At 44.8% G+C, this 11,855-nt stretch overlaps 1 protein-coding gene across 1 annotated transcript in view; it reads left to right on the top strand.

Moving 5' to 3' along the window:
• Positions 1-635: 635 nt before the first annotated feature.
• Positions 636-11,855, top strand: part of DHCR24 (24-dehydrocholesterol reductase) — a 35,625-nt gene continuing 24,405 nt past the window's right edge. The window contains exons 1-2 of the mRNA XM_068539962.1: positions 636-1,018; positions 5,312-5,467. Of these exons, the coding sequence (XP_068396063.1) occupies positions 788-1,018; positions 5,312-5,467 (387 nt within the window). The 5' untranslated portion in view covers positions 636-787. The remainder of the gene's footprint in view (positions 1,019-5,311; positions 5,468-11,855) is intronic.

Below are 11,855 nucleotides of genomic sequence, written 5' to 3'. Positions count from 1 at the left end.
AACCCTAGCCTACGCTTCTTAAGCCCTCGGGAGTTCAGAGGCAGGCCTTCACCCTTCTAGGATGTTTCCTCATCTATAAAACGGGCTCACAACTACCCGCCGCGCTGGACTGTTGCGTAACTCATATGAATTTACAGAAAGCGCCTCGAAAAATGAAAAGGTGCATCTCGTGGCCATGAGGGCATAGAGTGACACGACCTGTGGAGGTCGAGGCCAGGTTTCCACCCTCCCTGGCCGGTACGGGCATCCTCGGCCAAGCTGCAGAGTGACGGACCCAAGGCGTGGGGCGCCCCGACCCGACCCCCCGGGAGGTAACCGAACGCGTGACCGCTTAACGCGCCTCTCGAGAAGGAGCCACCTAAGGAGGAGGGGAGGAGGTTGCAGCCGCGCCCCTCAGCGGCGGGGCGACTCCTGAATCCCCAGGGCCGGGAACACTGGATCCCGGAGCCGCAGAGCGCCGTAGACCCCACCAGCGCCAGGGTCCCCGGCCACCCCCTCCCAGCGCGTCGGAGAGGGGAAGAGGGTGGAGCGGCCTGACTCTCGCAGCCAATAAAAGCAGCAGGTTCCTGGTCCGATCCCCGGCGCGGCTCGCCATTGGTCACCACCCGGGTCTCGGCCCACCGAACCTTTGCGACCCGAGCCAATCGCGAGGCGGCGAGGGGGTCCTCAGGCTTGCGGGGAGCCGGCCGCGGGCAGCCCCGAGCGCAGACCGGCGAGAAGCGGGTGCCGGAGACCAGGGGCGCGAGCCGGCATCCCCTCCCCCTCGCGGTGAGCCGCTGGCTCCACCATGGAGCCCGCCGTGTCGCTGGCAGTGTGCGCTCTGCTCTTCCTGCTCTGGGTCCGCGTGAAGGGGCTGGAGTTCGTGCTCATCCACCAGCGCTGGGTGTTCGTGTGCCTCTTCCTCCTGCCGCTCTCGCTCATCTTCGACATCTACTACTACGTGCGCGCCTGGGTGGTGTTCAAGCTCAGCAGCGCGCCGCGGCTGCACGAGCAGCGCGTGCGAGACATCCAGAAGCAGGTGAGCGGAGCCGGGTGGGGCGGGAGCCAGGGCTTCACGGAGGAGGTGGCGTTTGAGCGGGATTTGAACTAAACAAAAATGTAACTGGGGGGAGGGGTGCTTCCGGAGAGGGAACGGAGTAAGCAAAGGAGTAGAACAGAGCATTGCTCCGACATTTATGGAGTGCCTGCTATGTGCAGAGTGCGTGCGGGGATCTGGAGAGATGGAAAGAATCATAAGATAGGGTAGGTGAGCCATGCTCAAGTAGCTCTCACCAGGCCCAGTCGATTTCAGAGGAGGAGGGGGTCTTCAGGAAGGTTCACCTGGCGCTGGAGACTGGGAAGCAGGGGGAGTGATTGGGGGAAAGTGTGAGCATAGGAGAAGAGAGGCAGAAGGTTGGAAAGTCAGTTTGGAAATAGGTTGGGGAGGGCCCTTCAGTTTGGAGTTTACTCCTTAGCAAGAAGGAGCTTTCCACCTTCTTATAATAGAGGACTAAAGTGAGAAGGTAGCCCCACACCAGGGTGGGGAGCCTCACAGACCCTGTGCCAGGTGCTCACTCTTGACAAGGCAGTGCCCACCTCCCAGTAACTCTGTACGTCCTCCCCTGTGTCAGCACCCACAGAACCCCTGCCCCTGCTGCCGCTCACAGCCGCGCCTCCTTCTTCATGGCCACAGCTGGCCTGGGCATCAGGCCTGGGCAGTTTCTTGGCTCCCTCTGCCCCTCCTTATGTTCCTCTCTTACTGGCGTCAGGTTGCAAAGAGCTTCTGCTGCCTGCTGCCACCCTCGCCACAGGTGTAGTAGCCTCCATGTTCTGTTTGCTGCTGGCTGGGTTCTGCCTCCAAGAACATGAAGATGGATGCGGAGAGCCATCCCTGTGAGGGATAGACCTTGGGCCATGTGGGAGCAGGAAACATCTGGAAGCGCTTTACTCGGGCTGCCATGGGTTGCGCTGGTCACAGTCACAGCTCCAGAGCCCAGCCTACCCTCCCTCCCAAATGCACCCTGTTGCCTAGTTCTTTCTATGTGTTCAGATTCTTGATTAACCAGCTTGTCTGCCCCATCAGAGTGTGAGCTCCTTGAAGGCAGAGGCTGCTGTCTGACTCTCCTCTATCCCATGGGCCCTGGCCCAAAGCAGCGCAGTGAGTGCTTAGGAACCTAAGCTAAACCAAAGGGCTCACTAGGGACAGGAAGACAACGGGCAGGCCGGCCCGCTGCTGAGGACCTGCCCTGTGCCACACCCCATGCCATTATTTCTCATCCTCACAACAACACTGGTAGGTCTTTTTTTTTTTTTAACTTTTATTTGCACTTTTTTTGTGTGGCATTTATTCCTGGGCCACAAGTTTTTTTGTTGTTGTTTTATTTTGTTTAATTAATTAATTTTTGGCTGCATTGAGTCTTCATTGCTGCGCGCAGGCTTTTCTCTAGTTGCGGCGTGCGGAGGCTACACTTTGTTGCTGTGCGTGGGCTTCTCATTGTGGTGGCTTCTCTTGTTGTGGAGCACAGGCTCTAGGCGCACGGGCTTCAATTGTTGTGGCACATGGGCTCAGTAGTTGTGGTGCGTGGGCTCAGTAGTTGTGGCTCACAGGCTCTAAAGCGCAGGCTCAGTAGTTGTGGCGCATGGGCTTAGTTGCTCCGCGGCATGTGGGATCTTCCCGGACCAGGGCTTGAACCCGTGTACCCTGCATTGGCAGGCGGATTCTTAACCACTGTGCCACCAGGGAAGTCCCGTAGGCCATAAGTTTTTATTTCTTCAGTTTCTTCTGGAATATCTTTTTCTTCCGTGCAACCTCCTCTTCTGGTTTAGTAACAATCTGCTCTTTTTCAGTAAAGATCATCTCAGTGTGGCAGGGAGAGCTCATGTATGGGTTGATCTGACCGTGAGCTCTGTTAAGGCCTGTGCCGTATCTTGGGGGCTTTATTCACTTGGATGTGCTCAATGACCAGAGAATCTGCATCTAAGCCCTTAAGTTCAGCATTACTCTCTGCATTTTTGAGCATGTGCTGTCAAAATTCAGCACTCTTTTTGGGCCACTGACCCTGCGTCCAGCCCCACTGTTCGGCCTGGGCACACCTACCAACTCCACCATTGTAACAATGGAATGGCACACATTGCTTCTGTAAAGTGATATCCTTCAGATACTTGGTGGCTTTTCGGATATGCATACCCTTAACGGCCTGGACAGTTTCACCAGTGTTCTTAAAGTGAACACGAAGATTCGAACCTCTTGATTTGCATGATTTTGTGGGGTTTTCTGGGTCAAGTGAATACCGAATCATTTTTAGAGGTCACCTCAGGCAGCTTACCGGAAAAGGACCACCCTGGTAGGTCTTGTACCTGTTCTACAGGTGGGAGATGTTGAGGTTCAAACTGTAAGTCATGTTCCCAAGATGATATAGCTAGTAAATGGGTCTGGAACTCAGGTCAGCTTGATTTCAGAGCCTGAACTGTGACATTTCTTCTTTCCCAACCCATTTCATTCCACCCTGGAGGTCTGGTTCCGTTGCCTCACACCTGGAATGTGATAATAGCTACCTGACCAGTTGCCCGTTCCCTGGGTCCTCCCCACCTCTCGTTGGCCTGCCCTTAGTCATAAGGGCAACACTCCACAGGATTGCCTCCCTGCCCGAAATCTTGGTTGGCTCTGGTCAGGATCCAACCCAACCAATGTTTCAGGCGTGATGGCCTCCGCATTCAGTGTTTCAGGCTTGATGGTCTCCACATTCACTTCATGCCCTGCTTCCCATTCCAGGCTGCATGCAGCTCTCCCAATCCATCCTCCACACCTCTGATCTTGTATTAAGTCCTGGGTCTGCAGAGTCAGGCAGGGGCAAGGTCTGCCTGGTCATCCCTTTACCCCCTACTCACAGGAATCCCTTCCTCAGTAACACCTCTCTGAGCAAACACCTCTGCTTCACGTGGCACCCTGGCCTCTCCTATCGCAGAACAGTTCTTCCCCATGCTGAACTGTTTGCCTGACCAGCTTCAATCCAGCTTCTTCCAGGGACTCTTGGTTGCAAGTGATAGAAAATCAACTCCAACTGCCTTGAGCAAAAAGGGACTTCGTTGACCCAGGTCTTGAAAATTCCAGGAGTAAAAGTGGCTCAGACATCACTGGATCCAGGATTCGTCTCCAGCTGCCATCTCTTGGCTCTGCTTTCCTCTGAGTTGACTTTACTCTCAGGGAGGCCGTCTCCCTGCGGAGGCCCCAGCAGCTTCTGGCTTACATCCAACCAGCCTAGCAACCCAAGTGAAGTGAGAGGGCCTCTCCCAGGATCGGTCTTAACTGGCTTCACTTGGATCATAGGCCCGTCCCTGAGCCAGTCACTTGTGGCCAGGAGGATAGAATCAGACCTCAGTCATGTGCCCACCTCCTGGGGCAGGAGGGGAATCAGCTTCACCTGGACCAAAGGAAGACGGGAGTGTTACAAGCAGATGAAGAGGACATGGATGGTCGCAGGTCACAGCAACAGATATCCACCTCCCTGCCCTTGTCCATCAGCAGGAAGGGAATGCTTCCTCCCATGTTCCTGATGGGCTTGTCATTTCCTGGGCCATTTCTTCTCTGTGTTTTGTGCTCTGGTCACTTACAGAAGAGGTTTTGCAAAAGTTCTTCCTTCCATTGGCTTGGTGGGCCTCCCCTGCCTGTTCTCTCCCCCTGCTAGTGATACATGAGTTAACACACGCAAACGCTTGGAACAGGGCTTGGCACCTAATAAGCCTCAGTAAATGTTAGCTGTTACTCTGTTGACTATTAATTCAAGCCCATTTATCCTTCCAGGCCTAAAGTTGGTTAGTTCTGATGGTGAATCTGGGCTCTGCCCTTCAGTGGTTGTGTGACCTTGGACAAGTTATTTTGCCTCTCATTTTCTTCATCTGCAAAAGGAGGCAGGTCATCCCAACTATCTGGGGTTGTTGTGAGAATTAAGTGAGACAAGATACAGCAGTGCTTGGTACAATGGTGGCAGCTAGTAAATAGTTATCATTTGTGCGGTTGTTATTACTACCATTACGAAACCTGTCCTGAACTTTGCAGTGAGAATAAATGTTTTCAAAGTGCTTTGATCCTGTTCTCTTGCTCTATTTTTATTCTGCTTTGTGATGTGGCTGCACTTTGGCTTTTCTCTCGGCCTCACTAGCCAGGGAGAGTCCAGAGGATAGGGCCAGTGGGTGTTTCATCATCCCGCTCCTCCTGGTACCTGGAAGGATTCAGGGCCTCGGTAAATTCCCAGCTCCCTCTCCTGAAAGCAAGGCTGTGAGCTGCTCAGGGGATCTCTGGCAGGCCCAGCTCAGCCTCTTCTCATGTCTGCAGGTGCGGGAATGGAAGGAGCAGGGCAGCAAGACCTTCATGTGTACAGGGCGCCCTGGCTGGCTCACCGTCTCACTGCGGGTTGGGAAGTACAAGAAGACACACAAGAACATCATGATCAACCTGATGGACATTCTGGAGGTGGACACCAAGAAACAGGTGAGAGTGGCATGGTTCCCTGGCTCTGGGAGTGGGTGGGACACTGCCCCTGGTGCAAATGACTCACGGGGAGGTGATTTTAGCCAAAGGCGTCTCAGAGTGGACAGGACCAAGGCCCTTGGTCATCACAGAAGGCTCTGCCCACCATTGCCATCCTCTAGAGCCTCACAGCTTTGGAAGAGAATGGTCATAGCCCCATCTCACAGGTGGGCAAAATGAGAGCTCAGGGGGATTCTTTGATTATCTGCAATTCTACAGGAAGACAGGGATGGGGAAATCATGGGCAAAAATGATAGACAAAAATGAACCTATTTACCTCTTCCCAGTAAGGGAAGTGTGCTGGTAAAAATTGGGCTGTGGAGGTGGCTCAGAGGGTGGGCCTCATTCCAAGCTTTCTGGGGACCCAGTTGTTAATAGCCTTAGATGTGTGCATACTCTTTGGCCTATCTAGTATTTCTACTTCTTGAAACCAGGCTCAAGAAAAAGGGAAATAAACTTAAATCAAAAACAACTCAGAGAGAGAGATTGTATCACAGCTTTGTTTTTAATCAAAGACAGCACAATATCGAATAGTAGTGAGTTGTTAAATATGGTATATCCACGTGATGGCATTTTGTTGTGACACCTTGGCCAAGTTGCTTAATTTCCCTGTACCTTTTTTTCCTTAACAGCTTTCTTGACATATGCTTGACATACAATAAACTGCATGTAAAATGTACAATTGATAATAAATTTTGACATATGTATGCACCTGTGAAACCATTACCACAATCAAGACAATGAACCATTACCCCCAAAGTTTCTTCATGCCACTTTGTAATCCCTTCCTCAGGTTCCTCCCTGCCCCTTTTCCCCACATCCCTAAGCAAATAATGACCTGCTTTGCGTCACTATAGATTGGTTTGTATTTAGAGTTTTATATAAATAGAATCATGCATTATGTACTCTCTTTTATTTCGTCTGGCTTCTTTCACTCAGCGTAATTCTGAGATTCATCCATGTTGAAGCATGTATCAGAAGTACATTTTGTTTTTATATATATTTTATATTTATATATATCACAGTTTGTTTATTCTTTCACTTATTGATGGATATTTGGGTTGTTTCCAGTTTGGGGCTGTTACAAGTAAAGTGGCAAGGAGCATTTGTATATAGTCATTGGGTGGACATATGCTCTTTTTTCTTTTGGGTAAATACCCGGCAGTGGAATAACTGGGTCATATGGTAGGTGTATGGTTAACTTTTTAAGAAGCTGCCAAATTATTTTCCGAGGTAGTTGTAGCATTTACATTCCCGCAAGTATTCCAGTTGTTCCATATCATCGTAAACTTGGTCTGGTTAGTCTTAATTTTAGCTATTCAGTTGGTGTATAGTAGGTATCTCAGTGTGGTTTTAACTTGCATTTTCCTAATGACTAATGAATGATATTGGGCATCTTTTCACGTGCATATTTGCCCTTTGTATATCTTTGGTGAAGTACTTGTTCAAGTCTTTTGCTAAAATTTTTAATTGGGTTGTTTGTTTTCTTACTAGAAACAAGACCTTCATCATATATACAATTTGTAAATATTTTCTCCCAGGCTTTGGCTTGTCTTTTGAAAACCAGAAATTTTTAATTTTGATGAAGTCGGATTTAGTAATTTCTTTTATAGCTTGTGCTTTTGACATTTTATTTAAGAAATCTTGCCCTACTCCATGTCATAAAGGTTTTCTCTTCTGTTTTCTTCCAGCAGTATTATATTTTTTAGGGTTTACATTTAGAACTATGATCCATTTTGAGTTAATTTTTGCATATGATGTGAGATATGGGTCCAAAAATTTTTTTTTGCATGTGGATTTCCAATTGTCCCAGCCTCTTTTGTTGAAAAGACAATCCTTTCTCTACTGAATTGCCTTTGCACCTTTGTTGAAATCAGTTGTCCATATACACAGGTCTGTTTCTGGACTCTGCTGTTTTATTGATCTATTTGCCCATCTGTATGCCAAGAACACACTGTCTTGATTGCTGTAGCTTTATAATAATAAGTCCAAAAGAATGAGTTGGGAAGTATTCCTTTCTTTTCACTTTTCTGAAGGAATTTGTATTATTTCTTTAATAATTAGTGGAATTAACCAGGGAAGCTATCTGGGCCTGGAGTTCTGTTTGTGAGCAAGTTTTTAACTACAAGTTAATTTTTTTTAATAGACATAGGGCTCCTCAATTTATTTGTTTCTTCTCAGTGAGCTTTGGCAGTTTGTGTCTCTAAAGGTATTTGTCCATTTCACTAAGTTGTATAATTGATTGACATAAAGCTATTCATAATATTCCCTTACCGTCCTGTGAACATCTGTAGAATCTATAGTGATACTGGTCATTTTGTGTCTGCTTTCTTTTCTTCCTGAGCAGTCTGGCTAGAGGTTAATCAGTTTTACTATCTCAGAGAACTAGCTTTTGGTTTCATTGATTGTTCTCTCTTTTTGTTTGTTTGTTTTCTATTTCATTGACTTCTACTTTGATCTTTGTTAATTTCTTTCTTTTGCTGACTTTGGGTTTAATTTTACTCTTCTTTGTCTAGTTTTTTAAGGTGACAGCTGAGGCCATTGACTTAGACCTTTCTTTTTTTTTTAATATAGATGTTTAGTGCTATAAATTTCCACCTAAGCACGGTTTTAGAGCCATCCCCAAATCTGATATCTTACCTTTTCATTTTCATTCAGTTCAGACTACTTTCTGGTTTCCTTTTTGATACCTGCTTTGACCCAGAGGTTTTTTTAGAAGTATGTTATTTAGTTTCCAAATATTTGGGATTTTTCCAGCGATCTTTCTGTTACTGATTTCTAATTTAATTTAGTTGTTGTCAGAAAACATACTTTATATGATTAGAATGCTTTTCAGCTTATTGAGAAATACTTTATGGCCCAGAATATGGTCTATTTGGTAAATGTTCCTTGTGCCTTTTATTTATTTATATATTTTTAAAATTTTATTTATTTATTTATTTATTTATGGCTGTGTTGGGTCTTCGTTTCTGTGCGAGGGCTTTCTCTAGTTGCGGCAAGCGGGGGCCACTCTTCATCGCGGTGCGCGGGCCTCTCACTATCGTGGCCTCTCTTGTTGTGGGGCACAGGCTCCAGATGCACAGGCTCAGCAATTGTGGCTCACGGGCCTAGTCGCTCCGCGGCATGTGGGATCTTCCCAGACCAGGGCTCGAACCCGTGTCCCCTGCATTGGCAGGCAGGTTCTCAACCACTGTGCCACAAGGGAAGCCCCCTTGTGCCTTTTAAAAAAAAATGTGTATTCTGCTGTTTTGGGGTGATGTGTACTATAAGTGTCAATTAGGTCAAATTGGTTGATAGTGTTGTTCAAGTCTTCTATATCCTTATGAATTTTCTCTTTACTTATTCCATCAATTCTTGAAAGGGGGATATTGAAATCTGCCTGTGATTGTTTATATCTCTTGCACTTCTTTCAGTTTTTGCTTCATGTAATTTGAAGCTCTGTTATTAGGTATATAAATGTTTGGGATTTTTATGTCCTCTTGATTAATTGATCTCTTTTTTAAAAAAAATAAATTTATTTATTTATTTTTGGCTGCATTGGGTCTTCATTGCTGCGTGTGGGTTTTCTCTAGTTGTGGCAAGCAGGGGCTACTCTTTGTTGCAGTGCGTGGGCTTCTCATTGTGGTGGTTTCTCTTGTTGCAGAGCACAGGCTCTAGGCATGCAGGCTTCAGTAGTTGCAGCATGCAAGCTCTAGAGCGCAGGCTCAGTAGTTGTGGCGCACAGGCTTAGTTGCTCCGTGGCATGTGCGATCTTCCCGGACCAGGGCTCGAACCCATGTCTCCTGCATTGGCAGGCGGATTCTTAACCACTCTGCCACCAGGGAAGCCCAATTGATCTCTTTATCATTGTGAAATGACCTTTTTTAAAAATTTATTTTATTGAAGTATAGTTGATTTACAATGTGTTAATTTCTGCTGTACAGCAAAGTGATTCAGTTATACATATCCATTCTTTTTCATATTCTTTTCCATTATGATTTATTACAGGATATTGAATATAGTTCTCTGTGCTGTACAGGACCTTGTTGTTTATCCATTCTGTATAGTATAATTGTTTGCATCTGCTAATCCCAAACTCCCCATCCATTCCCCCCGCCCACCCCCTTGGCAACCACAAGTCTGTTCTCTATATCTGTGAGTCTTTCTGTTTCGTACATAAGTACATTTGTGTCATTTTTTTTGTTGACGTATAGTTGATTTTCAATGTTGTGTTAATTTCTGCTGTACAGCAAAGTGATTCAGTTATACATATATGTATTCTTTTTCATATTCTTTTCCATTATGGTTTATCACAGGATATTGATTATAGTTCCCTGCGCTATACAGTAGGACTTGTTGTTTATCCATCCTATGTATAATAGTTTGCATCTGCTAATCCCAAACTCCCAATTTTTCCCTCCCCCACCCCACCTCCCCCTTGGCAACCACAAGTCTGTTCTTTATGTTTGTGAATCTGTTTGTTTAGTAGACATGTTCATTTGTGTCGTAGTTTAGATTCCACATATAAATGATATCATATGGTATTTGTCTTTCTCTCTCTGACTTACTTCGCTTAGTATGATAATCTCTAGGTCCATCCATGTTGCTGCAAATGGCATTATTTCATTCTTTTTTATGGCTGAGTAATATTCCAATGTATATATATACCACATCTTCTTTATCCATTCATCGTCAGTGGATATTTAGGTTGTTTCTATGTCTTGGCTATTGTAAATAGTGCTGCTATGAACATGGGGGTGCATGTATCTATGAAATGACCTTTTCTATTACTAGTTATATTCTTTGCCCAGAAATCTACTTTGTCTGATATTAATGAAGCCACTCCAGCGTTTTTTGACTAAGTGGTGACATGGTGTATCTTTTGCCATCATTTTCCTTTTAATCTATTTGTATCTTTATAGTTAAAGTGTTTCTTGTAGGCAGCATATAATTAAGTCTTGCTTTTTTATCCAATCTGACAATTTCTGCCTTTTAATTCAGATTTAAGACCATTTACATTTAATGTTATTATTGACACAGTTTGGTTTAAATATGTTGCCTTGCTCTTTGTTTTCTATTTGTCTCATTTGTTCTTTGTTCCTTTTTTCTTTTTTTCTGTCTGCTTTTGGATTACTGAATAATTTTTATGATTCTGTCTTAGCTCTTTTGCTGACTTACTAGCTATAAGCCTTTGTTTCGTTATTTTAGCAGTTGTTTTAGGATTTATGGTATACACTTTCCTTGTCACACTCTACCTTCAAGTGATGGTATCCCATTTCATATACAGTATAAGAATCTTAGAATAATATGCTTCCATTTCTCTTCCTTCCACCTTTGTGCTATTGCTGTCATCCTTTTACTTTTATATATGTTATAAACCCCACACTACATTATTGTTGTTATTAATAGTTATCTTTTAAAGAAATTTAAATAATAAGAAAAATCTTATATACTTACCCATATAGTTACCATTTCTTCATTCCATTTTGTAGATTTGTATTTCCATCTGTTTCATTTTCCTTCTGCCTGAAGAACCTCCTTTGACATTTCTTATATGGTGATTTTTCTGGTGATGAATCTTTCAGCTGTTGTATGTCTGAAATAATTTATTTTGTCTTCATTTCTTTTCCAACTTGTGTTGTGGTAAGATACACGTAACAATTACCATCTTAACCACTTTTAAGTGTGCAGTTTAGTGGTATTAAGTATATGCACCTTGTCATTCATCCATCACCACCACCCATCCCCGTAACTCTTTTCTTGTAAAACTGAAACTCTATATCCATTAAACAATAACTCCCCATTCTTCCCTCCCCCTAGACCCTGGCAACCATATTCTACTATCTGTTTCTATGATTTTGACCACTCTAAGTAACTCATGTAAATGGAATCATACAGTATTTGTCTTTTTGTGACTGGCTTATTTCACTTAGCATAATGTCTTCAAGATTCATCCATGCTGTAGCATATTGCAGAATTTTCTTCCTTTTTAAGGCTGAATAATATTCCATTGTATGTATATACCACATTTTGCTTATCCACTTATTCATCCATGGACACTTGGGCTGCTTCTATGTTTTAGCTATTGTGAATAATGCTGCTATGAACATGGGTGTACACATAGCATTTCAAGACGCTGCTTTCAGTTATTTTGGGTATATACCCAGAAGTGGAATTGCTGGATCACATGGTAGTTCTATTTTGAATTTTTTGAGGAACAGCCGTACTGTTTTGCATAGTGGCTGCACCATTTTAACATCCCCACCAACAGTGTACAAGGGTTTTAATTTTTCCAAATCCTCACCAACACTGGTTATTTTCTGTTTTTGTTTTGTTTTTAATAATAGCCATCCTAATGGGTATGAGGTTG

Source organism: Eschrichtius robustus, chromosome 3 (genome assembly GCF_028021215.1).
Source record: "Eschrichtius robustus isolate mEscRob2 chromosome 3, mEscRob2.pri, whole genome shotgun sequence".
Taxonomy (NCBI): domain Eukaryota; kingdom Metazoa; phylum Chordata; class Mammalia; order Artiodactyla; family Eschrichtiidae; genus Eschrichtius; species Eschrichtius robustus.
This window is presented reverse-complemented; position numbering and strand designations above follow the sequence as displayed.